The sequence below is a fragment of the Aspergillus bombycis genome (genome assembly GCF_001792695.1).
Source record: "Aspergillus bombycis strain NRRL26010 chromosome Unknown contig00023, whole genome shotgun sequence".
Lineage (NCBI taxonomy): Eukaryota > Fungi > Ascomycota > Eurotiomycetes > Eurotiales > Aspergillaceae > Aspergillus > Aspergillus bombycis.
Window position 1 is genome coordinate 166,783 of NW_019170025.1, and position 27,446 is coordinate 194,228.

The 27,446-nt window shown below is 47.6% G+C and overlaps 6 protein-coding genes across 6 annotated transcripts; 4 read left to right on the forward strand and 2 right to left on the reverse strand.

Annotated features, from left to right (window-relative positions):
- Nucleotides 1-570: 570 nt before the first annotated feature.
- ABOM_002586 (choline transport protein) lies at nucleotides 571-2,506 on the reverse strand (the record flags this gene model as incomplete). The annotated part of the gene is made up of 6 exons (XM_022529716.1): nucleotides 571-1,440; nucleotides 1,497-1,894; nucleotides 1,947-2,029; nucleotides 2,084-2,245; nucleotides 2,287-2,366; nucleotides 2,417-2,506. 6 exons carry the CDS (start codon nucleotides 2,504-2,506, stop codon nucleotides 571-573), a joined length of 1,683 nt encoding a protein of 560 aa, XP_022391109.1.
- Nucleotides 2,507-3,390: 884 nt separating this feature from the next.
- Nucleotides 3,391-4,706, forward strand: ABOM_002587 (uncharacterized protein; the record flags this gene model as incomplete). The annotated part of the gene is made up of 5 exons (XM_022529717.1): nucleotides 3,391-3,549; nucleotides 3,600-3,704; nucleotides 3,762-3,986; nucleotides 4,042-4,184; nucleotides 4,232-4,706. The coding sequence occupies 5 exons, from the start codon at nucleotides 3,391-3,393 to the stop codon at nucleotides 4,704-4,706; spliced, it is 1,107 nt and encodes a 368-aa protein (XP_022391110.1).
- Nucleotides 4,707-6,961: 2,255 nt separating this feature from the next.
- ABOM_002588 (uncharacterized protein) lies at nucleotides 6,962-8,686 on the reverse strand (the record flags this gene model as incomplete). Its single annotated transcript, XM_022529718.1, has 4 exons — nucleotides 6,962-7,544; nucleotides 7,636-7,757; nucleotides 7,861-8,147; nucleotides 8,224-8,686. 4 exons carry the CDS (start codon nucleotides 8,684-8,686, stop codon nucleotides 6,962-6,964), a joined length of 1,455 nt encoding a protein of 484 aa, XP_022391115.1.
- A 1,926-nt stretch (nucleotides 8,687-10,612) lies between these two features.
- On the forward strand, nucleotides 10,613-13,015 carry ABOM_002589 (uncharacterized protein; the record flags this gene model as incomplete). Its single annotated transcript, XM_022529719.1, has 1 exon — nucleotides 10,613-13,015. One exon carries the CDS (start codon nucleotides 10,613-10,615, stop codon nucleotides 13,013-13,015), a length of 2,403 nt encoding a protein of 800 aa, XP_022391116.1.
- Nucleotides 13,016-18,417: 5,402 nt separating this feature from the next.
- ABOM_002590 (ATP-binding protein) lies at nucleotides 18,418-24,051 on the forward strand (the record flags this gene model as incomplete). The annotated part of the gene is made up of 11 exons (XM_022529720.1): nucleotides 18,418-19,614; nucleotides 19,676-20,021; nucleotides 20,076-20,128; nucleotides 20,187-20,367; nucleotides 20,417-21,235; nucleotides 21,288-21,427; nucleotides 21,491-21,663; nucleotides 21,721-21,834; nucleotides 21,899-23,146; nucleotides 23,210-23,228; nucleotides 23,284-24,051. 11 exons carry the CDS (start codon nucleotides 18,418-18,420, stop codon nucleotides 24,049-24,051), a joined length of 5,058 nt encoding a protein of 1,685 aa, XP_022391180.1.
- Nucleotides 24,052-25,472: 1,421 nt separating this feature from the next.
- ABOM_002591 (NAD(P)-dependent oxidoreductase) lies at nucleotides 25,473-26,689 on the forward strand (the record flags this gene model as incomplete). The annotated part of the gene is made up of 5 exons (XM_022529721.1): nucleotides 25,473-25,502; nucleotides 25,557-25,745; nucleotides 25,797-26,128; nucleotides 26,186-26,323; nucleotides 26,383-26,689. The coding sequence occupies 5 exons, from the start codon at nucleotides 25,473-25,475 to the stop codon at nucleotides 26,687-26,689; spliced, it is 996 nt and encodes a 331-aa protein (XP_022391179.1).
- Nucleotides 26,690-27,446: the final 757 nt, after the last annotated feature.

The following is a 27,446-nucleotide window of genomic DNA, read 5'->3' on the forward strand; positions in this document are numbered from 1 at the left end:
CCATACATAGAGGCCCCTAAGAGCCTCGCGCTGGCTATCGAACGACCGGTTGTAGAACTCAACAAACCGCTCTATCCTAGCGAGTTCATGTTAGATGATCCCCTGCATCAGCCATCGGGGCAAAAGCGCTGGGAAGTGCAAAGGGACATCACGTACGAGCGGTATATGCGTAGTCTAGAAGGAGCATCGTCCCTTAGCATAATATGTACTACCGTTCTGTGGTTTCCAGATTGACTTACCGGCCATTTTAAATCGATGTGTCTGAGTAGAATGAGAGTGTTCTGCGAGCTGAACTGAGGATGAGGTAGAATAGTTAAATATCCTTCCCTATTGAACATATCGCTGCCACCTACACGGTGATCATGGGGGCCCACGCATGATGAGCTGCACGGTACGACACAACACATCATTTGGTTCTAGTGCTGCCCGGAAATCTAAAGATATCCACGGTGTACTCTTCTACATGGTGCCCGGCCCCTCACGTCAAGCCCGAAATACTATGGTCTTCAGTTTTAACCCGATACTTGTCCTTCAATTCGCTATATAAACCAAGAGCCATGGTGTCGAAATTTAACCTCCTTCGACCACCGGTCCGTCGTAAACATGCCGGGCCCGGACCACATAATATAGAACGGCGATAATGACTGTGCCAAATGTCCCAACCACACTGTAGTTCATAGACTTATAATCCACCACCACTGTCGTGGGCCAGAAGCTAAAGAAAATCACGACAATCATGTAGCAAACAGCAAAGCCATTGTTGACAGCCCCCAGAATCCCAGGAACACGGAAGGGCCCCCAGACTAACGGAGCATTGGGGACATTGACAGTCATGTCCTCGCACTCACTGCTGGCGCGGATGTGGCCGCAGAGACGCCGGTAGAGAAGCAAGGTCCCAACGGTCAGGTATGACAGGTAGAGGCCAGAAACAGCCATAGACAAAATGTCCTTCAGCGCGACATCGGAGCCGATATTAATCAGACCGAGAAGACATGAAACAGCCATGGTGAAGCACACAGAGTAGATCGGAATGTTCGTGGTAGGAGAGACCTGCACTTCCCCGTCAGCTACTGCAGACATCAGAATCCGAAGAAAGAAAGGACAGCAGGCCTTGCTCCATAACCTCCATCCAGGCACGCCTCGATCACGCGCAAAGGACCACAACTGGCGAGAGGTCGCAGCTATCATTCCAATGGCAGAACATACACAAATCACAAGCGCGATGCATATCATGGCCACAGCACCACCTAACGAATTAGTTGCCTGAAAAAAGATTTCCATGTAGGGATATCCCGTGGGAGTGCTGGTCGCTGCCTCAAGATCGCCCATACAAAACAAGACCCCAACCAGCATGCCAAATCCGAGGGCACCGTTGATCAGTGCAGTAAGTATTAAAGCACGAGGGATGACCACTGAGGCCTTGTGGACTTCCTCGGCCATCTATTGTTCCGTTTAGAAGCCAGCTGATATGTTCTTTCACAACGAGCGCGACTTACATGGACGGCAGCATCGCCACCAGAAAAGGCAAAAACGCTACCTTGCATCCCAATGAAAAAGACGATGCCGTTAGAGGACCAACCACCGCTGTTTGTCCATGTGGTAAACACCTCCTTAGCGCTTTTGTGATCCGCCACGTAGGTAAGAGTGATTAAAATGGCCAAAAACCCAACGATATGCAAGACAAAAACAAGGTTTTCAAGACGTGGAAGTAGTTTACCACCGGTCGCATTTACTGCTAGAGCGAGTATCACACAGGCCCATAGGATAAGAGTCCCATGGTAGTGTTCGCTCTGGTAGTTCTTGAAGGTCAAGATAGCAGCCCCCTGGATCTCGGTGCCGCTCAACAGGGCGATCGATGCAAAGGCGGTTTGCCAAGCAAAGACAGTTATCCAGCCTAAAGATATCAATGTCGGCCACAGCCAGTAATTGGAAGAGGCAATACACACCCGTGATATAGCTATAAAATTTCATGCAACTGGGGGGCGCAAGCATTGCGCACCAATGATATTGGCCGCCAGATGTAGGCGCCCTGCATGCTACTGGTCATAAAGTTGGTCCATCGAGCACAGGACGAGGATCTCACATGGAAGATAGCTCGGCGAGAACCAAAAAGCAAGATCCAGTTCCTATCCATGCAAAGATATACTCGTAAACGGCACCAGCGGGTCCTCCACTAGATTTGGTTAGCCAGGTCATGCAGGAATAGTAGACAGAGTCCAACTTCGTCATAGGAAGCAGAAAGGTGCTGACTACATGTTAGTATTCGTTCGTTTACAGGAGACAGACATGACTTGCTTCAGGATTCCTTCCCAGGTGGCGGTAATGGTGCAGCTGAAGGCGAGAATCGACAGAGTGCTAAAGTTGCGCTGGAAGATAGCTTAGTATACGACAGAGGATTGTGGAACTGAAGATCTACCTTGAGAATGGCCCTTTTTCCAATTTTCGCAAGGTCCAGATCGTCACGATCCGGACTTAGACAGTGACCGACTTCCACCCTGTTCTTCATCTCGTACGAGGCCATCCCACTTACGGGCTGTTCTTGGAAGTACTCAAAACTGTAAACGGAAGAGATATCTGCTGGGGCAATTCTATACCTTAGGCTATTCACGTTTGGAGACTTGTGGACTCAACCTTTCCAGATACCTATGGCATCTGTAAAGAATCCAGCGATCTGACTACACTGGGCCAAGCAGCGGAACGATTCATAGTAGAAAGTCGGGGCAAGGAGGGGGGGAAGAGAAACATTTGCATGGAGACTGGATTACACGGGCGCAGGCGGATTATAATCGCCCCGGAAATTACTACTGTTGTGTGTGAGGGTCAGTTGAATGCAGTCCCTGCTGTGCTCCCATTTGTGCTACTCTACCTTCTCGTTTCGTCCGGGTCATGGATGGAGTCTCGACCATAAAAGTCTATCTACCTGTTGAGAGTAAGGTGTGTCCTAGTGTGCAATAGATACAGTCATCAGGTTCGATGCTCCTCTTAGAATTAAGAAATCTACTACGCATGTCCCGTAGTAGTAGGGTGTTTCATTTTGTAGGCCGGAGTGTCAGATATAGACCACTTGGTCCCGAGTAATCCCCCAATGAACGAACCGTCACAACGGCTAATCAATCGTACGGCGCAGTTAGCACTGCGCTGCACTGCTATCCAGCCTGAGCCGAGGAAGAGAGAGGTCGTACTAGGGTTACTTGACGGTGGGATCGTCACTGATTTCTTTGTTAGCTTGTCGAAAGGCGCCCTTGGCATTGTGACACTTGATCCGGTCCTCATATATCACGAGACTATATATAGTTACACCTGTAGTCATCCCCAAGTTGAATAGAAGGCTCCACTTCATATGTCTTATTGATGAAGTGCTAAGTTACTGTTCTTCAGAGTGTCCAACCCATGGCACAATTTCAACCAGCTAGCTGGAACCCTGCTGTGGCAGTCATAACATGGCTTCTAATGAGTGTTACTGCACTAGCGGTCATATCCCGACTCGTAACCAAATGGCTGATGGTTGGAGGGTTGACAACCGATGATGCCCTCATCGTTACATCGCTTGTACGTGTGCCAAACTTTGGCAAAACTCCCTGAAATGACTGACAATGTAGGCATTTTCCATTGGAAATAGCATTGCAATCGCAATGGCCACTACCCATGGCTTCGGTAATCACACCGATGCGATCATAGCATCCATGCAAGAGGTTGTGATGAAGGTCAATTGCTGTCTCCAACTGGCTTGAGGTCGTGTGTCTTCTACTTACTCATCACAGTCGCAGCTCGCCGGGGCACTGCTGTTTATACTGAGTTTGCTTTGCTCCAAATTGGCCATGATTGTCTTTATCTGTAGCCTTACGCCAGCTCCCCGAGACCGTGTCCTCGCCCGTGTTGCTCAGGGGCTGGTGACAGTAACTGCAGTGACTGGCCTTTTCGGGACAGCCCTCCAGTGTCATCTTCCAAGAACCTGGGACTATCTCAATGGGCAGTGTATCGACCGTGTAAGACAGCACGTGGCAGTGTCGTGATACCCAGACAGATATTAATGAGCCATAGGCTGCCTGGGTCGTGTTCCTTGCCGTCACGAATGGGGTAACGGACATCGTGATCTTTGTCCAAGCCATGGTGTTGATCGTCCATGTCCAAACTACGTGGAGGAAAAAACTGGTGTTTGCCAGTATTTTCATTCCGCGGCTCCTGTATGATTTCTGTCCTCCTATTGGTACTGAACTGTTGACACCCTTAGTGTTGTCGCATCAAGTATCGCTCAAATAATCCTTACCAAAGCCAACACCCCTTCTACTGACCCCTTTATCAACGCAGCCCCCAGGACAATCTGCATGGAGATCACCCAATCTCTCAGTATCGTCACAGCTTGCTGGGGTCAGCTGAAGCCTTTCCTGGTTCGACTCCGTTCTAACGCATTCTGTCTCCAAAACAACAAATGGTCCAGTACCACTTATAACGGCGGGTTACGAGCACCACACACCTCTTCCACAACTAAGGGAGCACTTTCGGAATCTGGGGGTGAATTGGTTCTGTCCCCCATGTATGGGACAAAGACGAAAATATCGACGTCGCGGGCATCCGCGGAGTGGGAGTCTCAGAGTCAATCAAGCGAGACGTATATCATCCGGGAAACCAGGACATGGACTGTGGACCTTCCGACAGCGTCAAGGGTCCCGATTACGGTGTCAGGGAGCGGTAATATTGGGATGTGAGACTCAGAAGATTAAACTCGATGGGGAAGATGCCACCACTTAGTTCCGGTCGAAGAATATGTGAAAGATGAATCTACCGTTCATACAAAATAGTATTACGCCTTGTCCAATCCACTGAACCGAGCTTTCTAGAGTGTATCATTATGACCGTAGCCTTTGGTAAGCTGAATTCTAAATTCGTTTCCAGACCGTGTTAGTCTTCTCCAGCTATATCTTCCACCGTATGCAGGGCGACACCCATCCATTTCCGATGAGGTCCTCATTACCTTGCAGTATTTATGCATTGACCCATTTCACATAGGATACCTTATAAGGGACCGGTGATGGAGGTGAGTGGATAGGATTATAAACGAGCCATGAGGAGTGAAGCTGGATAGTTCAATAAAAACTTCACAGCTGCAGGTTCTGTTTAGAGTAACACGCATAAGCAACATTCGAACATCAGGGGATGCTTAAATCACTTCACTAACCGTACCATGCGAGTGTTATCCCCCCAGGAATTGGCTCGGAAAGGAAACAGTTGGTAATCTAGCTACCAAGAGCCCCTCCAATCACCTTAACTCCATGGGTTGGGGTGAGTGCCGTATGTTCTACTTCCCCTAGACCAGATCTGCTATACTTTTTCCAGGCTGTGTCATGTCTTGCCAACACACAACATGGTCGAGGGAGGGACTAACATAATGGCCTATGCGATCATGTGGCAACCTGGTAATAAGAATAGTGTCTTTCGGCGGTCCGACTGCTGGGAACTGGCTTTGATGGATTCGGTAGCCAGTGTATGGGACATTGAGCTAATGGCAAACGAGACACTGCATTGGAGACCAGACTAACAGCTTGTCAGTTTACGTCTTGGAAAGCAGTAGTGGCGCCATTAATACGTTGAAAAGGACGCACTACTGATTGAGACTGGGGATCGGCGATAGCCTAAATCACCTATCGGAGCATGAGCAACTTACGATATAAATAACACTGTGACCAACAGGAAAAGGAGACTTGAAACTATTGGGAGTTTATTGGTGTGTGACAATGGCGAATGCCTCGTTGTAAGTATGCCTTCGTGGACTGATCTCTCTAGGTCGGTCGCAGGTGTCAAGAAAGATAGAGGTGTAGGTTCTTGAACATCCTGATACTGGAGTGCCTGGCCTCGGCTTACCGTCATTCCAGGTTTGCGCTTCCCCGTTGGCCTTGTAACGTTGCTATCCATAACAGCAATGAATCGTAATCCTGTGTAGGGTGATGTGCTATCTGAATACTCAGTAGATTGTTTCTGTTGAAACCCTGACAGCTATGGACATCCAAGTTATGAGGAGAAGGAAATTTTCGTCTTGGAAGATAACTCTAGCGCCCCTTATTAACGTAGGATAGTCCACACGATGGGGACCGTGCAACGGATATCATATTTCCTTGCCAGGAAGGTGAGATTCAGGCATCCCTGTTGCCTGAAATGGCAGGCCATTCTGGAATCGGACGTCAGGTTTCTACAACCCGGTAGCGATTAGTAGTAGAGGGTATTGCTCCGCATGGTGTTCGTTTCTCGACTGTCGGAAGTTGATGTCCTCGCTCGCGTATCTCTCTCTCTCTCTCTGCAGATACGCACGGTATCCATGCAATATCTGAGGTTCTGTGTAGTAAAGCATCGAATCTCAGACATATGGGAAAACAGGTGATGAAGGACACTTGTCTGGCTTACATCGACTGACCTGTGCCATACCCTTTTCGCTGTTGTCCTCCTTTCCTGTTTATACGGCGCATTGCTCCCATGTCTAGAGCAACCCAGGCAAGCTGAAAGGAAGGCGACAATTACTGCGCGTAAAAAGAGTTGAGGACGAGGAAATCAGAATGATAGAAGACCAGACAGTGATGTCTCTCACAACCCGAGACGAAAGGCTCCTAGGTTGCCGTTGATCATTCCTTTCTTGTGTTTGGAGGCTCAATCCATCGCAACAGACTGAGATTGAGTGGTTGATTAGTATTACCGGATTGGGCCAAAGAGAGGGTTGAACCCACGGAAATCCCGTGGCGGGAAAAACCCTTAAAACCCAGCTATGCCGGATTGGTGAAGGGATTTGCCAAGACCATGTTGGCTTCCTCGTCTACGGCTTTCCTATATGACAGACAGCATGGCGGTGAAGGGGATCGCTGTGGGTAATATGCAATAACTCTAAAATCCTATACACACTTGCCATCAGCTGGATAGAAGAGTCGCGGACGCAAGATCCGATCCAGTGGCGCTGTGGTCTTAGTAGCGTCATGACTCATTTCTCTTCCAAGAGCATGTTCAAGAGACACTGCCCAATAACTTTGCGGGCGCGCTGACTGAGCTGGCCCAGGCTGTCTGAGAGCCGTATAACAAACCCCATCTCCGGGGTTTCGTGCCGGTGATTCAGATCGCAAAAGTTACCGAAGAGAATTGTATACAGTACCTCAACCTCGCCTCCCCACCGGTGGTGATACGTTGTCAACAACTCATCCAACGCCGCTAACTGGTTGGTGAACGAATGGTCTATACTGATACCTCCGCCGAGTGCTGATATCGAGGCGTAAATTGATTCCTGGAAAATGACACTGAGGAACACCAAGCACTTCAGCCGTCGGGTGGACATTTCTGAGGGTTTCGCCAGTAACTCAGGGTCGGGAGCCTGGTGGAATGAGTTGTATAACAAGACGGTCGCGTCATATACGGCTGGGTATATCTGAAGACTTTCTATCACCTTGGATCGATGCCGGTCCGCTGTTAATTGTACTGTTGGGTGAAGGGCAGTCGGTGTGAAATGCTCTGACAGCTCCCATATATGCGTGGATGGTTCACATTGTGGTGATCCTGCAATGAAGGAGGCACTGGTAGATAATCCGTTACGCGTGTGTCAGTCTCCAGGGATTTTTCTTTTCCCAAGGGTCGTCAGTGTGGACGGCGGATGGGAAGACTCACAAAAACACGACGAGTTCCACACGCCAGTCCCCTCGCAATGCAGAAAGACCACCTTTTGCGTTGATCAGCCGTTGTAGCCCATCTCGATGGACTTCCCACTGGCCATCTATTCCCCAGTATTTCTGCACACGGCGGGAACGGTCAACAGAATCACAAAGAAAAAGATTCTTGATGCCTTGAATGATATAAGACGTAATTGTCGCCATACTCGGCCCGGGCACGTACCTCGAACATCAAAAGCCGGACTACGGAAACAAGGGTTTCGTTTCGAAGCGCTTGCTCAGGGTCATCCAGCCATTTTGTGATGACACTGATGGCCTCAGTTTTGTATCGGAGAGCTTCGGGCGAGGCGAGCTCGCCGTGAAGGTAAGCCAGATGGGCTGCTGCGTGCGCCATAGTCGCGTTGAATGAGGCGCTATTTGACAAGTCCAATGGCAGCCAAACCTCCCGGATGGGATCGAAGGCCGCGTGGGGGAGGGCGGCTGACATCCCACTGGTGTGCGTGCTCAACCCTATCGATGTCAGTCACAGCCATGAACCCTTGACGCCGACCGTGGCTAGGTTTGCCCGTCGATCCAATATACTCACAGTGGTACAATAGCTTGCGGTGTTGCGCCGTCAATGTCACCGGAAATGTATGGAACGGGTCGTGGTTCACAAATTCCAGGGCATGACGGATTCCAGACAAGATTTGGGTTGGGATACCTGAAGTCTCCGCATTGTCTTTGCCTGAATTCGCTGATCCTGCTCCATCGTCCTTTTGCTGGAGCGCTGACATCTGTTGTCGGAATTCCTTCAGCCCCTCGAACTGGTAGGGTTGGATGCCATCATTTGGCATTAGCGTGCGGGGATACAAACGGCGGCCGGTGGAAGAGACGTCGCTTGGGTCGTCCTTTGCGATGGCTTGTTTCTGTCTCCAAAATTGTCGCATGGCATGACTGCGAATGCCAGGCTGATCCTTCTCCAATACAAATTCGAACTGTGTCCCCGCGTCGTTTCGGGGTGGTTCCCTTCGATCTGGGCCCTTCTTCTGACGTTCCTGGTGGCTCATTGTCGTAGAAGGAGAGCTCTGATAAACTTCACTTGACACCGCCGGGTGAATTGATTCAGACCGGGGTTTAACAGAATAGGCTTTTCATTTTGGGATCTGAGCCCTACTTTTCGTGTTCCCAATCCATCGTATATCGGCTGAGAAGTGGCAGAAGGTTGTGAGGGACCCATTTAGTGTGTGGATCACATCTAACCGATAACGTAGAATGAACCCATGCAAGGGCCAACTTGACCGTCGACTCGCTCTTCGGGGTCTACATAGCGCTCGGTAGATTTGTGATACTCCATAGACATGTCTTTGCTCATCTGAAACGGCATGGGGAAACCATAATAGCTGCGCTACGTGTCCCCTTGACGGTACCCATGATCCTATCCGACGCATGAGGGCAGATTTCATCCAGCAATGGAAATAGTATCTGGCCAATCACCGGTCTCGCCGCGGCCCTCCGATGAGCCTAGCATCGGACTAACTGAGCTGGGAAGGACTAGTTAACCTATCGTTACATTCCATCAGCCTCGGTGGAGATCGTGAAGATCAAACCACCAACACATAAGGAATATTCACCAGCATAACTATTTCCCATGTCCCCTTTTCGGTGGCATTCTTGCACGGCGGGCGAGCGTTTGGCTAGGCCCAGTGCCCACTTACGTCGACGACGCGAAGCCTGTGCTTTATAATCATAAATCTCGCTGTATTCCCCTGAACTCTCACTTGATTGTCAGTAACAGGAACAAAACCTAAAGAGGGACGACAAATTCTGTTGAATCGCTCATTTGGAACACGACCCCGAGGCCGTCATTGTGGATATTTGCCCCGATGGCGAAGATATCTTTCCATATCCCCGGAAAGGCCGCATGAAAACTCACATCAAAACACTAGGGGGCGAATACCTGTGGGTCGAAAGCACGGGTCGTAAGCACAACAAGGGCCTGACTCTTTCAGATTTTCGATCCATATCAGTCACCCGTTGTTCTTTCTTGCCTGGTTACTACTTCTATCCCAGCAACACCCGACTGGATGTTCATGTTGTTTCACGCGGCCGTACCGCAAGACTTTTGACCATGGAACCCTCTCGCCAGGTGGAAGGAAACCCTCTACCAAAAGGTATGTTACAAAATTCTCCGCCGTCTTATGGATTGCAATCACTAATACATGGCGCAAAAGATGAATGTACGACGTTCGTTTCGTCGAGGGCTAGTGAACCGTGAGCCATGACGCCTCCCGCCGATGAAACAACCACCCGCAGAGTCCGTTGAAATCTATCCTTCCTCCTACAGTGTGGCATAGCCTCCCCATCGCTCCTGCAATTCCATGGTGTTTGGTGATGGTCGGGAGTTCAGGATGGCCGGAAGGATATGGTGATGAAGTCGGGTTGCCTATGTCCATCCGGCAAGAGGCGCAATAGGCACTAAACTAGGCAGGTTGCGAATACTAGAGCTTGGGATTCCTAGGGTATTCGTGCCAAATCACCACCACCCGCAGCCACGATCCGAGTGAGAGCCTCGGCAGGTGAACGCAGCTTCTTCTGGAGAATGAACATTATATACCCGGCCCATCATAGTAACACCAGACCTAGGAGACGCCGATCTTCGTTGGCGTATGGAGTCATGAGCAGAACCGAACCCTGGATGCGAAACGGACGGGACGGGGCGAAGCAGAAACCTGGGCAATCAAGGCGATGGCTTGCTCGTATTAACCCAGGCTGTTCTGCAGCTCCCGCATCGACTATCCCTAGATCGAGCATGATTCCCCGACGAGACCCGCTTCGGAGTTGAGGCTGATCGTGAGATTTGCGTGGCCTTCCTGACTCTTCTTTCCTTGACCAGTCATATATATACACCCGCACGGCCTCTCTCGCGTTGTTCATGGTGTATCGTTCACTTTCCACTCGATCGTCGCATGGACGGACTTACCTGAACAGTTAGCATGGAGTTTCCTTATCGCCCAAAGAAATACGCCTTGAGCGCACCCCCGCCAATACCGCCTCGGCCACCTCGTTCGGAAGACAGTCGTCCCCCACCATTGCCTCCTCGGATACCGCAAGATAATTCGCAAAACACCGTTCCACGTCTAGAGGCACCGTATCCTCCGCCACCTCCATACGAGAGACAAGCCACCCCACAACATACGGTCCATTATCCCGCGCCCGGTCAGGTAGAGCACCGACCGCAGCCTTGGCCTCGGACACAGGGCCCTTATGGCGCGGGAGAGTCAACATCCCTCCACAGTACTCCACAGACGAGCTCCACACCGTCAACGTCTCGTCCTTGGTTTCCTCCACCCCCATCACAAGCGCCTTCCTCCAGAAATAACTCCCACGCTCCGGGGCTACCGCAGCCGGACGTACGGCGACAGACGCGCCAGCCCATCGAAAACAACATCACGCCTACACCCCCACCCCCTGCCTATGATTTCCAGCCGCAGGGATGGCAGGGATCGGATGGGGCACCGGTGCCACCGCCACTGTCGTCGCGCCACCAGCAACGAAGCTCTCCGACAACACAACGCCATCAAGATGACGCGTCGTCATCAGCTCCAATAGATTCCAATACTGTGCGCAGTTCCTGCCATGGCCATGAGCACAGGGACCAGGAACGCTCTAATGCCGCTGTGTCGCGACCAAGCGTGCAGTATACCCCGCCCGCAAATTTCACTTTGGCGAAGTGTCCGTCAACGAATTATACCTTGATGTGCGCCGGTACATGGTATATCTTGCCTGACGCCCCAAACTTCCGCATTTGCATGTATTGCTATGAGAAAAATATCCAGGGTTCACCGTTGCAAGGAAGTTTCCACCCTTGGGTCTCGCCCGCCGGTGCTAGCATACATTGCCTTTTCAGCTCACCTCGGATTGAAAAATATTTGTGGCCCCGAGCCCTGCAATCAGGCAGTGTTCAGGAGCTATCGTGGTTCTTTCGTCATCGGACCACGATCAGGAACTGCGATGGGACAAAAGGCGTCGGGGAATCGGAGAATGTGAAGTGGTACAGCCCTAAAGACACCAGCAGACTTCCATCTTTCGTCGCATGTGAGGCTTGTTATGAGGATGTAGTTTCGGGTACACCTTTGCAGGGTCAGTTTGAGGAGCATCGAGAAAAACAACCACACGGACAAATATGGGCGTGTGACATCGCCATTGGTTTTATTCGGAGATTACTCACCAAGGCCCAATCATGGCCGCATTTTTCTGTCGAAGCCGCACGCCACCTGAGCCTTCCGGAATGCGAGAAAAACGGGGGCGTAATGAGCGGCTCCTCACGGCAGTGGTATGAGCTTCGGGATCGAGCCCTAGGAATAGCTGTCTGCGAGCGCTGCTACCGCGACTTTGCGAGTAGGACCGACTTCGAATCCCACTTCCAACCTATGACGCAGCCGCCAAGGCAACAGAAATGCATCCTTGGGTTCTGGCAAGCCCAGGTTATCTGGGGTGAGGCGATTGAGCGGAAGGACTTTTCGCTATGGCGGCGCACAATCATAGAATATGTCCAAGCTCCGTCCTGTAGCTCGCAGACACAACGCGGTGCGCAGACGTATCAACTGAATCAAGGCATCGACAACTTCGACGCCTGCCAGAGCTGCTACGTAGGCCTGCTAAAGCCACTCGGGTTGGATTTGTTCTTCAAGCCAGTTCAACACCCGAGGACAGTGGAGAGTTCCTGTGATTTGAATCCCGCCAGCCTCCGGTTTCTAAGTTACGCGCCCAGGCTGGATGAAGCATTGATCACTTGCACATTTTCCCGGTTCGTAGATTTTACTAGAAGGTTATGCGAGCTCCCCCTGTGCCCGGGGATTGAATTGGTGACGAATCAAAAATGGTATGGCACGGACGACTGCCGCATCTGTCTCGCGTGCTACGAGGAGGTGGTGCGTGGCAGCGAGCTCGCCCAAGAGCTCCCTCTCACACCCCAAGTAATCCCGGGTGAGAGTCACTGTGACTTATACTCGCCACGAATGCGCCGCAAGTGGGCCGAGGCATGTGGCAAGCGGGATCTGTCCTCGTTTATGGCGTTTGCCGCATATCGCAGGACCATCTATGAGCAAACGGTCCCAGAGATGCGGCATATTGTCTCGATGGCGAGGTACAACCTCGATATGCAGAAGATGTACAATGTGTCTTCGTCTTTCTATTATAACATGAACGGGATAACAGCTTCCATGTATAATCCCTACATTAGCTATGGGGCTGCCGGGATCCCGCACAGATTCGAAACACCGTGGGGTGTGGAGGGGGCACAACTAGGGCAGAAGGCTCAAGGATATGCGCAGGGGATAAACGCCGACACGGCGAGAGTCGCACAATTACAGGCGGCCTGGAACCTAGTTGAGTAAAAGGGCACTGGGCGCGCATGCGAAAGCTCTCTTGTTCTGGGCGATCCTGTCTTCTCACTGGCAAGCTCCCAGACCTTCTCATCGCGGGCGCGTACTCCCCTGAGACGCAGGAGCTTGTTGTAGTTGTCTTCAGCATTGTCTCGGATGGGAAAGATCTCGGTTTCGCCATCATGGATGTTCCTGGTATCCGACCAAGCGATCAATTACCAGTCGTGCTTCGATTACGAGATAATCTTCGGGCCCTGTATGGCATGATTATTGCCACTCACGAGTCAGTGCTGTGGTTATGAAGAATGGAAAGAATACTCAGTAAAAGATTTAACGGTATCCACGTGGTTTCTTCAGTGTTGCTGTTGTATTTTAACGCTTTGATTGTAGTTTCTGAGGTGCTTCGTGAAATTCTTCCAGCTTTCAAGTTGCCATTGGGATCCCGTTTTGAGTTAAAAGCCTTGTGTCTATTAGTTCTCTAGTGAACGGTTCTTGTGCAGGTTGGAATGATCCGCTCTCGCTTCTTGGAGACATCTTGGTGTCCTCAGAAGGACTAGACTTCTCGTCAAGAGTTTCATTAACTAGTTGGCTGTCAGTAAAATATATCCTAAGGAAATCATACAAGGCTAATTTATTATCTTGTATGGTCAGAGATTATGAACTTTAATAGATTTTCTTCGACTGAAGGAAAAGAAGGACGCGAATAGCTATTATATATACTGTTATTTCGCTAGATCGCTTAATAGTATATATTTGAGTAGAATTACCAGCCAGTAAATAAGAGTTTATACTCAGTCTATATATTTTAGCGGGTTACTTTATGTAAAGAAAAGTTACTGATGTCAGATTTTAACTATACTATTATTATAATTGGTTTATATCTAGAAATTGTTTATGGATAATATGAAATTGCTATATTATTTCCAAGATTTTTGGGAGAACTATACAATTACAAGCGATCTGGGATGTGTTAATAGATATACTGATTCCCGAAGTAGTATAAAGTCAGTAAACAGGGGGTTTGAGTCTTTATATGTAATGGAATGATAATGCTAGAGTAGATGCTCTGATGAGATATCAAATAAGTTGGTATATTTATGGTAAAATATAATGTCTTATAGAATAGAAAATAGAATCTGTATATTTAATCTAAATGGTAGCTAGAAAGACGTGATTTTTGAAGTTTGATTAGGAGAATATTTAATATAAGAAGAAGATACGCTACGCAGAGCGCAGTGTATTATTATTATTCAGGGTTAACGTCTATATAGAGCCATTGGCTATGGCAGATATAAAAAGAATCTGTGTAGTATAGAGGGTTATACTGGGTAAAGAAAGTAGAGTTTAACAAAAGGTTCTGCGAGGCCTACAGGCATAGTACGCCTCTATAGCTTGTATCGACAACGCCTTATATCAATGTTTTGGTCTTTATCAAGATAAATTACTGCGAAATATAGTCGCAATAACTTTCTATGAAAAGTCTTACTAAATACTCAAATCTGTCACTGACAATATGTAAAGCGGTTTAGTCTTGTTGAACACTTCTTTTATAATATAGGTCCTATACTTGAATAGAATCTACAAACTATTATTTATTAAAAAAGAAGATTTTAGTAGCGGTATTATATCATCTCTCCAAGATCAGTAAAATATAATCAGTTTTTAGATATACTCTACTTTTGTGAATATAATTGACTGTATTTATTAATTCTAATTCTATTAAACTTATAGATATCAACTGAAGTGTTGGGGATGTCTAAGATTCTCTACTTAGACATCATCTTCTATAGTACAACTGAACAGGAGTACTTAATATATGTCCTTGCTATACAAGTATATATAATTAAAAAATGTATATTATTGTCCTACAGATATAGCTTGATAATTGGAAAGCTGGCATTTCTGAGAAGTAGAGATTATTATATCTTATAAGATTTGGTGAAATTTAGGATATTCAAATTGACTAATTTCCCTTTCTATTTTTACTTCAAATAGAACAACAGAGTTCATTATCAAGAGTATTATAGAAGAAGAAGATAAAAACAGATAAACTGTAAGCGGCTCAACTCTGGTACTGATTCTGTACTTCTGTACTTGGTCTCCAGTACTGAACTAATCTTAATAGTCCTGTAAATCCCGAGTATAACTATTTAATCTTATCTAACAAAGAAGTATAGGACCAGAAAGTATATACAGAATAGAGTATAAATTATACTGGCTATATTAACTCTTTTGTAGACAGACTGATTTTTATAATAAGAGAATACTATTTAATATCAGTTTATATTCTAAATAAAACCTTGGCTGTATATATCTTTCTGAACTTATTTACTAAATTAACAGAAATAGTAGTTAATAAGAAGTCCAGTATAATAGAATCAGAAGATAAGTAATTAAGATTGTTTATATCTACTATAATCTTATCTTTATGTAGTCCTGTATCAATTCTATAGTTATATCAATAACAGAGATCAGGTCGACTCTTGATAATTTATCTGGAGATTGTCTATAGTAGTAGTCTATACATACTAAGAAGTATTAATAATATCTCAATATAAAAGAAATTAGCTATTGCTAATTTATTACCATTTTTAATTTATCTCTCAATACTTAATAAAATACTAGAACTTCTCAGAGATATATACCTAATCTCCTGTGACTTGTCCGCTGGCTGTAAACTGCAGAATCCACTGCGGGGCTAGACATAGCTATCCCCATCACAACGGCGGAACCATAGATGCTCTCGTAAATAACAACGTGGCTTTGAAAGAAAAGAAAATTGGGCGTGTGCATGGTCCCAAACAAAAGATCATATATGACCATTCATAAGCTATAATATACCTTACATCCTGAAGCTTGGGTAGTGGCTAGCGAAGCTACCAACGATCCACCACTTTTCTTAACAGCAACAGGTACTCAACAACCAGAAAACGCAAGCCATGACAGAAAATAATGAAGCCAACCAGTTAGTCGCCAATATTCTCTGACCTAAGCTTGCGATAATTCCCGAAGAATAAAATATCGATTTAAGAGTACCAGCAAGCGAGACATATATCCCTATAACTGTTGTAGATCCAGCTATATTAGAAACTATTGATATCTGGATACAATTGGCGCTCAAGACTAATATTCTTAAATTCGAGACTATATACTATTGTATAGATACTGACCAAGCAGCTTCCCCAGTAAGAGCATATAGCTGTTAATCCCGTGATTAGGGTAAGTACAGTTATGATAAGTATAGTTATATAGATAGTGCTTATTTCTTTTGATACTATCTTATATATATCTATAATATTTTTGACTTGATTAAGAAATATCTGTTCTATCTAGAAGTTCTCTAGCCCGAGTATTTTAGTAAAGTTGAACCAGAAGAACAAGTTTAGAGATATATATTTCCTGACAGTCAAACCAGTCTTATTGAAGCTCCCTTGGCAGTATCTCCAAAACCAGATAATAGAGCATTTCTCTAAATTAAATTCTATCTTAGCAAGTTTATTAGAAACATCCTGAGTCTGATTTTTTGCCTTCTCTACCGTGTTTCCCACCGTCCCCATCACACCATCAATGGCGCTGTTGCCTGTATTCTGGGCATTTCAAGTCTTTCTACTCCTTGAAGAGGCTCGTATAAGACCCTGGGCTCAAGATCGTCACTGGTGGCCATTGAGTTGAACGCAGTGATAGCGAAGGCGCAGCGGGGTTGGCGGTGGTGGAGTGGCATGCGCCCCTTACGGAGGACAGGAGATAAAATATGTGGCCGTAGCAACCGAATACATGATGAGAACAGTTTACTCATCGCTGGATCATGTGCATAAGTTGGACAACACGAAACCTACAAGAGAGACAGGAGTATATAAACGACTGTTCTGGGATTTGGAATCAGATGAATGTCTAACTGGGCGCCTTGATGGTAGCCAATCATGTTATTAGACCTGGCTAACATCCGGGGGGATGGCGGGTCATGTTTCAACCCAACGTCTTTTTTTGGGTAAGGTTTTAGGCTAACCTGTAGATTAGACATAGGTTAGATCATAAATCTAACAAATTTAGATTGATGAACAGACCAGATCTTCCAATCTAAAGATTTTACATACATTTTAACGACGTGCATATTCCCACGGTCACGCGCTTTCCTCCACGCAGGGCCACGATTCCGGTGTCTGGCCCACTAAGGTTCAGATAACCTTTTGGTTCCTTTTTTAATTTATTTTTATTTATTCATTTATTTATTTTTTTTAATTTTTTTTTTTCTTTTCTTCCTTCGACATCACTGGGTGAGATGCTCTCGCTACGGTCAGTGCGGAGAGGAGCCATTTGGGCTCTCGCCTTGACCATAAGTTGTGTTCTCTCTCCACTTTCAAGCTATGTATAGAATAGCAAACACGTCTCCGCGTGCTTTCACCCCTGCTTCTACAGTATCTGGTACAGCACGTTTAACCAGTCCCTGTATATAAAATCGCTGTTCACATCTCCGATATTATGACATTTTTCTTTCCGTGTCTCCTTCCCTTACTACTTTCCCCACGGCCTGAGTTGACTAGTACAAAGTGGATTCGGGTTCCCCGCTAGATCCGGCCATCTCCGGGTGCTAAAAACCCCAATCCGAACCTACAGGAACTTGTGCCAATGTGTAGTACTAGTCCCGTGCCCTTTGCCAACTGTCTTCAGTCATGACTACTATCCTGCCTGTCTGTCAGAGACCAGCCTGATGGCCTTGCTGGTCGTCAAACAAGGTGACCTACCTCTGGCGAATGGATTGAGTTCAAGTAAAAAGGCTGATTTGGTTGTATGGTTTGTATACTCCGTAGCGGACCAAAAAAAAAAACAAAAAACAAAAAAAGGGGAAGAGAGGGGGAAAGAAAAACTCGAGCCACAACCGAGCTGAAAGCCAGGCCCACTGGAAGCCGTTTCCGGTGATGAATCATGAGTTGCGGTGAGATCCAGGGCACTAACGCGCCGCCCTTACCTAATTGTCAAATGTGACTGGGGAATTGATAGACCTGCCATGCAGATCAGAAGTCGTGGCTAATGGATTATGGAAGAGATATCACAAAGTCCCACATTCTGTGAAGAAAATTGTAGATCGTAGCGGATTAGCCCCACTACTTATCATGGTATTGGGTATATCTCACAGACTAAGTTGGGAACATACAGCAAACGAGGACATAGTGGTGATTCACGATTCCCCCCGCCCTTCAGCTGAACATGAAATGGGTCAGCTATTTACCGCATATCGCGGCAAGTTGTTGAGGGTGATAGATAATACTGTGCTCAAAGTGGGATGGAACTGGGGGTTTAGAGGTCTGCCTGGTGCAGAGTGTGAAAGAAACCTATATAGACGAATTGCCCTGCCACTGCCGATCTAGTTCGTTTCAATGCTGGATTACAGGACGAATAGCGAATAAACCGACAGAATGGCACGCGACCAGGAGCTCACCTCCCTTTCCTCGTTTGGCAAGGACCTCCTGGCCAGCGGCCTCGTTACATCTCTGGACGCACCAAATTTCGCCGGCAAAAATATCAGAACCCCAGCTCGCAGGAGCCTTGAAGTTGCCCCGGGTGAAATATCTCCACCGCAGCTGGCCAGTCCTGCCAAATATATAGACCTGCCAAATTTTTCGGGTGAGACGTACGGGTTGGAAGACTCTCCTGAAACTCCCGAGCAGCTCATCATTGGAGGCGCTGAGGTTCAAAACGTGTCACTTGTGATGGTAGACAAGCACGGCGCTTACCATGATTTCAAGGTGATGCCTATCCCCGTTTCTGGGGCTAAGAGCGGTGCCGGGTCTCTTCTTGTTGCCCCAGTCGGAGAATCGAAGCAGATAGCTGCTCAGCCGATGCTTTTGCTACCAGCCCAGGCGGATTCTGATCTCTCGTTTTCCGACGAGAGCAAGGTTTTGCCGCTGGGAGAACTGGAGAAAGCAATGAAGGAGTCTAAGGGGAAGGTCGGTGTGGCGGCTGTTGATGCTATGGTCCTCAGTGGAGAGATCGAGAACTTCTTTGGCGTCGAGGGTGTCACAGGCAAGCTGTACTGTTACACGAGTGATGAGGAGGGGAAGGACGAACAGGGAGAAAAACCAATCAATGAAAAAGTTATGCTTCAAGACATGGAATCGCCCCTGGGAATCTTCTTCCCGGAGATCGAAAACAAGACGATCAAAGCTTTGCCCCTCAAGAACCTGGAGTTTACTTTTAGCAACACCAAAAAAGAGATTCTGCTTCCTGAGGGACTCCATCTGCAAGGTGACCTGGAGTTGAAGGATGGACTGCAGTGGATTTCCGATGGGTTGAAGAATGTTTTTGGCAGTGAAAAGGCCACAGAACTACCCTCGAAGATACGGGTCAGTGCCCTTTTGTCCAAAGAGAGAGACTGGACAAAGAAGCCCAAGATCGAGGGTATCGTTCTTCAGGCCTTTCTCCATGAGATGAAGCTACCTGCATGGGACTTTTTGGAATTTCAAACGGCGGGTATCGAGCTGTCTGCTAGGAAGGAAACCGCGAAAAATGACGTCGAGGAGGATCCGGAGGAAGACAATACAGAGGGCGCTGACAAGAGAACAGAAGAGGAGGGAGACGGCAAGTCAAAGGAAATAATAGCCAAGAAAGACAAGGTGCGTCCCACAGTCGATGGCTCAGTGGTAAATGACTAATACAAGATCTGATCGTGCATAGGCCTCGAATGCCCCCACGATGAAGGATGATGCCACGGAGGAGAAGCACGAAAAAGAAGAGAAGGAGAAAAGGGAGAAGAAAAAATGGAAGGTAGGTTTTGGGCTGTTTGGTAAGCTCAATATTACCAAAGCTCCCAAGTCAGCGGTGCCGCTGGAGGCAAGATACTGGATTCGTATGGGAGACTGGAAAGAGGAGAAGGAAGAGGAAGAGGAAGAGGAAGAGGAAGAGGAAGAGGAAGAGGAAGAGGAAGAGAAAGAGAGAGAGGAAGAGGAAGAAGTCGACGAAGCAGGCGAAAATGACGATGGGGAAGAGGGCAAGCTCATAGAAAGAGGACGGCAATATGAAGGTGAGCTCCTGGTCCAGTGTGAGAAGCAGAGACAAAACAGCTGATTTTATCTAGTATTGATCGCGGTCAGCGAATGGAAGGATTTCTGTGCCATTTCGAATCTTGATGTAGGTACCATGCAAAATGTATTGAGGAATGATGTACTGAATATTAAAAACACAAAAGATGAAAGAAGCCCAGCTGCACGCATTCTTCAAACCCGGCGAATTCCGGAAGTCTTGCACATTGTCTGTCACTGGATCCCTCGAGTTTGCCCAAGGGTGTCTTGACAAGGATGACGAGGAAAAGAAGGAAGACGAGAAGCCGAAGAATGCGACTCTAACAATCGAGGGGGTTCTATCCAGACGTGAGTCAGCTTGATCATGCAAACAGAATGTCGACTGACAATATTTTAGAGGACTACCATTTTGATGCCAAGGTGGGAAATCTGAAGCTCGATTCAATATTGAAGATGTATGCTCAGATTACCGGGGCTGAACCATCGAAGGAAGCCAAAGAGCATGACCTGGTCTTCGAAGAACTGCATTTGAATATTAGCCGCAAGCTGAAGAGCAAGGAAAAGGCAATAGAAGACGAGAAGGAAGAAACGGAGAAAGACGAAGACAAAAAGAAAGCAAAAAAGGAAGAAGACGAGGAACAGCCTTCCACTTCCTTGGAGCTCTCCGGCAAAGTCAGCTTCAATGATTGCAAGAGTGTTCACGGTTTGATCAAAATTGACCCGACTTCAGGCCTCACCATCCAGGGCGGAGTTGAGGATTACGAGATCAAGGATGCCGGTGTTACCATTAAAGAAGCCAGTATTGATATCTTCATTGGAGCAAAACCAAAGAAGCCCCAGGACAACCCCAAGAACACCAAGCCGAAACTCGAGGCAGATAGAAAATCCGGAAAGAAAGCTGGCGAGGACAAAGTGGAGGTCTTCAACCGAGCAAGCAAATTTGCCATCAAAGGCAGGGTTAATTTCAGTGGTCTCACTGTGACGGTTGCCTTTATGACTGAGCGCAATGAAACCAACGCCAAGTCAGAGAAGTCGTCTGAGCGGGAATGGGTCTTGTTTGGTATCTACGAAGAGAGCTTGCACCTAGGAAAGATGTGCGATATTATGGAAGGCCCCATGGCTGACCTCGAACTGAAAAATGTTGCTCTCATCGCGGCATCCGGCGAGAACAAGTCAATCGAGGCGTTGAACACGCTTAAGTATCCTGTACGAAAGGGTGAGTTGGGCTATCATCTCCATTTTGCTGCAGACTGATGACTTGATGGTAGGAATCTCGCTATGTGCGACTATCCCACCTCTGCCTGAGCTGAACAATTTCGCCAAGCAGAAGGTGGACGGACTGGTTCTCGTTGCAACGATAGAAAAGAAGAAACTGGAGCTCGGCATCCAGTTGCCCACGGCGTTTGATGTGAGTATCCATGCTCAATATGATGTGCATCTGACACAAATTGCTAAGCATTTGAATCAACAGGTCACTATTACCGATAGCGTTAAACTGTGTGAGATTGGAATTGGCATTGAAATCAGCAAGACTCCCAGCTTGATGGTCATGGGCACTTTGAACATCGTAATGGATGTAGATCAGGATCCTCTGCTCCTCGAGGGCATGGTGAAAGCTGGCCTGCTCAGTTCATCGGCTTCGATGTATGGCCTCTTGTATTCCTCCATCTAACGACGACCAGCGCTAATCTTTACATCTAGTGCCACCAAGTCGCCGTGGGTGAATCCATTGAACATCAGCAAACATGTTAAAATCGCCGACTTCAGAGTCGAGATCGAAATTACCTATGCCACGGTCATGGAGCTTGGGCCATCGTGAGTCAACCCCATTCTATCCCAAAATAGCTACGATTTGCCAGCTGGCTAACAGATGGGGTAGCAAACTGGGCCTTGCTGGAGATATCGAGGTAGGAGACCTTACTGCTGGAGCCGCCATGCAGATCAGCCACCACCCTGGTGAGCAGGTTATATCGGCCAATATCTCCAAGGTCGATCTCATCGAGATCATCCGTGTTGCTGGCCAGGTCGCCGAAATCCAAGCCTTGCAAGATATCCGTGGCGGCGAGGATACGTTTGTTTTTACCGATGCCAACATGTATTTCTCCACCGGAGGAACCATAGCCGGGAGAGAGTACCCACAGGGTATATCAGCCGGTGGGAAGCTGACAGCGTTTGGAAAGACGGCCCAGTTTGACCTAAGCATTGGCAAGGCTGGTCTGGATTTCCAAGGGCACATCGATAATTTCAGTCTCGGGCCCTTGGTTGTCTTATCTGCCAGTGGAGATCCCCGCGCAAAGATGGTCGTGGTGATGGCTAAAGACAAACAAGTGATCCAGGTGGACGGAAAGGTAAGATGTTTTGGAATTGGGTTTGCCATCTTAGTCGACATCCAGATAGGAACCGAAACCCCGTCCTTTGCTGCGCGTATTGACGTGGCGTTTACCGACGCATATATAATCAGTCTAGAGGCGACGGTGGAGGACTTCAAGGAGGTCAAGGATCTAGCAACAAAGGACTTATATTTCCAAGCCCAGATCACAGGTGGTTTATTTGACATGATCTGTGAAAGTATCAAGAGCCTGCTCCGGACGCTTGAGAAGCTGGGTACCCAGGGTATTGAATCTCTTCAGAACCTTATTGCAGCGCAGATTGCCGAAAAGCAGGCCGAAATGGACCTAGAGAAGAAGAAACTGGACGAGGCACGGCAGAAGGTAGACGAGCGGCGAAAGGCGCGCCAACGCGATATGGAAAAGGAAAAGGATAAACGCGACGAGGCAAGGAAAGAAATCGAACGGCTGCAGGACAAGGTGACCAAAGCCAAGCAAGACAAGGCTCGGGCTGAAAATGAACTGAAAGAGAAAGTCGAAAAGCTTAAACTCGAAAAGGAATCCCTTATCCAAAGCAAGAGAAAGGAGTATAATGACAAGCTCGAGAAGGCCAAGGAAGCTCAAGCAAACAATCAGAGGGAGCTAGAGCGGCTGAGGCAACGACAGAGAGATAAATACGGCACCGATTTCCTCAAAAAGGTGCACCTTGCCCAAGGAGCCTATTATGAAAAAAAGAAGATCGTATCAGATGCGTGGGACGCTGTTGTGTGGCTTCAAGGGAAGTATGACCACACAAGCTTGTAGGTGCCCCTCTACCCCCAGCTCTCATACAATGCTCGCAGAATGCTGACATGTAGGAATAGCCCTGAGGACGTATACTGGGTAGGTCCTGATTTCTATCTCTTAGTGGCAACCATAGCTGATGTGTTCCATACAGGGCGCGAGGCTCGTGGCAGCCAAAGGTGCTCTTGAGGTAGCCAAGGTTGCAGCAGATGTATATTACAAAGCTGCCCAGGCGCTTGACGACGTTGCTAATTCCGACGCCTTCAAATCCATCGTCACAGCCATTGAAGATACAGAAAAAGCGGTTGAACGCGCAGCAAATGGAATTGACAAACTTCTCAGCGGAGGCGGGGTTGACGGATTTCTTAGATCCTTTATCGACACGGAAGAAGCCAAGATCGAAGCAGCTATAAAAGCTCTCCAGGCAATGCAGAATGAGAACAACGAGTATCAAAGGGCTATTCGGGAAGCGCAGCACATTCTTGACCAAAACGCACCCGACCTAGAAGACAAGATCGCCCAGGCCGATGAGAACATCAAATCCCTGGAAGAGGATGCAATGCTGGCAGATCTTGAGCGAAAATATAACTATCAGCTTGAGGTCCACAACAAAGTACACAACGCCATCCAACAAATGCAGGCTGGACTAGAGACACTCAAGGAGAACTGGCAAAAGGGGATGCACGCGTTGGAGGACGTGGTCAATGAGATCCAAAAGAAAATCAACGCCATCTTTCACATTGAGAGAATCGAGGTGGGAATCCACACTCATGCGTTGATCGACGACAAACCCCTAGTCTTCAAATTCTATGGCACGGTGGCCAACAGACATTTTGCAATCGAGGCACAATGGGCGCCAGGCAATGATCTCAGCCGTTTGTATAAGGGAGTCACTAATGAAATTCTGAAGCTTGCGGTGTGATAGCCTCAGACTGACGGTATACTATGCCGTCCTACACAGTCAAGTTACAATTAGATGGAATGATTGTGTGAAGGTGGCAGATAGGACAAACCGTCACGATTCAGATAGACTCCTTTAGCATTAAGAGAATGCCAATTTATACGAGCGGCTTGCTGTCCGTGGTTCGCCAGTTGAAATGTATTAACATGCATTTGTCTATCTTCAGTGCATAAATTAACGTTACTTTGAAATAAGCACTCTTCCGTCGACAATGGTAATGTCTCATTATATCTGAGAGAAGTATGTATGTATTTGAAACTAAATTTAAGGATCTTGGACGAGTAGAAGTATAAACCCACGGGCGTCTCGATATGCAGTTCCCCGTCTACCATCCAAGCGAAATTTAGGTTTCGATCGATGTAGATTCAACTTCTTTGCTAGGGGTACCCTAGAAGGCCTTTATCCACGGGCGATCAAACCCCAGTTTCCTCAAGATAATCTTTGCAGGCTGTGCAAGAGTGGTCCTGAAAGAGCTCGTGGCATATTCCAAGATTCACACGGCTAACTTCGACGCCACGGTTCTCACGTCTAGACTTTGATGGCTTGGTCCACGATGGCGAGGGAAACACTATGGGACTTCTTTTATCATACATTAACGGTCCTGGATCTACACTTGAATTCAATGGTGGACATCACCCCAAGTAGTCTGAATCCCGGCAGAAATGGTTTGGCCAGATTTCCCACACACTGAAACACCTTCACGCACATAATATTGTCTGGGGAGATGCAAAGCCGGGCAATGTGCTCCTTGATCCCAATGGGGATGCATATGTGGTTAAGGCGGTTATACTCCAGGCTGTGTTGAGAAGGGGATGACCGGCACCATTACTGGAGATCTTCAGGGACTTTAGAGTATCAGGCGGTACCTCTTCGAATGAATTCTGGAGGGGCTTGCTTTCCAAATTGATGTTGTCAGTGTTTATCCATTACAAATAGGTGCCCGAGAAACGATCCTTAGGACTGGGATATCCAGAGTTTGCTAGTGGTTCTTTGAAGTTGTATTAGCTTACGTCCAATTATGAGTATGAGAATATTATCTCACGCTCTATCTAGTACTCCATTGCTGTCGACTGCGATTCTGTAGATTCAGATAATCCACCAGTGTTGGTGGGGCTCGGGAGTCTTTCCGTAAATCTCGGGGCGGAGATCCGAGAGAACGATTCTTGGTAGATTTGCGCTCGTTCGAACCACCAAGTTGGCCCCGGATTGGCTCGTACGCAAGGGCTCTTATCGTAAGAGACTCAATTCAATGACCGGCCTCTAGCAAACCGGCCGAGAAAAACGGACCAAGGATTTCATAGGCGGTATAAAGTCACGCCCCGATGTCCGTCTACATCTCTTCCGCGTAATTCAATTTACTACTACTCCTCAAGAATTGCATGATGGCATCAGAGAAACCACAGATCGGATGGGTAAGAAAGTCATGAAAACGCACCGGAACCTGGGCAATGGCTAACCTGTCCAAGTACGGGCTGGGGTCTATGGGCCGTCCGATGGCCGAGAATCTACAACGACATCTAGCAAACAACCATGAACGCCCATTGATATACTCCAATCGAACACTGAGTTCCGGAGAGACACTGAAGGCGCTCGGTGCCGTGCCTGCTGCCGAGTTTACTGACTTGGTGAAACGATGTGACATCGTTTTTACAATGGTGAATTGGTTCCCAGTGAGAGGGTGTTGGTCAGAAGCTGACAGGTGCTAGATACCGAACGACGACGTCCTTCAACGGCTCGTAAAGCTCGCCATTGCAGGCAGCTCAGAGCTGTCAAACAAGATCTTTGTCGACTGCTCGACAGTACATCCAGACACAATTAAGAAACTATCATCAGACTTAGCGAAACACGAGGCTGTCCTTCTTTCTGCGCCCGTTTTCGGTGGTCCGTCAGTCGCAGGGACTGGAGGTCTTGTATTTGCGATCAGCGGCCTCGAGTCTGCTTGCCTTGCTGTGGAGAAGTATATCACCAACGTCATGGGAAGGAAGCTTATCAATTGTGGGGAAAATGCATCAAACGCATCGTTGCTCAAGATTGGCGGGTAGGTTTCTTTACCCAGCGATTCCAGCGTACTGGAGCACCGAAGCTGACGAGATAGAAATATTATAACTATCTCGCTGATGGAGGCGGTGGGAGAAGCTCAGGTCTTTGCAGAAAAAACTGGCCTTGGGACCGAAGCGATGGAGCAGTTAATCACGGAGTCGTTTGGAGCTATTGCAGGGGGCTACTCCAAACGGTGAGTTATGCCTTATCATTTCATCCCTGTGGTAGCTACCCAAGCTAACCTCCCATGAGATTGACATCCGGAATATATGCACCGCCACTCGATACACGACCGGGATTTGGCATTTCATTGGCCATCAAAGACGCTAAACATGCACTATCAATGGGCAGAGAGCACGACTTTAAATTACCCGGACTTGAGTTAGCCGATAAACACATGAAAGCAGCAAGAGACTATGGCGGAGAATGCTTGGATAGCAGTGCCATGTATGGCATTCTACGACAGCAGGGTAACCTGAGCTTTTGGAATGAAAACAGTCGTCAGGGTGGAGAGTATGGAGAAACTAAGGATACCAAAGACCATGCGGGTGCTGTATAGAACAATAGCCCACTTACTATTATAATACACGAATTGCGAGTTTATGATATCGTTAACCGTTTGTGTCTTCCCAAAGTCCTTGAATACCATGTCGTGCAAAGCATCTCATGAACTCGGCGTTTGTAGTCCCTGCTACTGGGACTCCAGAGGGAAGTCACCGAGTTTCTCTCACCGTCATGTTGCTTGGTTGCCGCAAAAGACTCCATTGGATTTCCGATGTGGGAAAGACACTACGCCGAGGACAGTACTCGATTCAGCGAAGGTAGTCCATCTTCGGCGAGGAGGGACAGGAGACCATTGCTTGGGGAGATATGTGTCATACAGATGCATTCTAACAGCCCGCTCTTGGTTTATTGTATGTTAAATAAAATTCCAGGTCAACTAAAGGCTACCACTGGTGAGGTATGGACGGGGGGGGGGGGGGGGGGGCGGATATTTAGTATTTACCTAAATCAAAGGCCTTGTATACTCGCGCCATCTGGGAGTATGTCGACCAATGAATATATACCTCTGTATTTGCTATGAGAATGGATATATTACGTTCTTTGATGCGATAGCCTATAAAACCAGCCCTTGACATGGCGGGGTAGCCAGTAACGAAATATGTGAACTAAACGACTGATATGTGTGATATCTCCCTCTGAAGCAGATCAAACTCCGTAACTAGCAAAGATAGACCACTTATCTTTGACTAAACCTGTTGATAGCCATTACGACGGTACCGAAGACAGTCACAGTTCCGAAAAGACCTTTTATT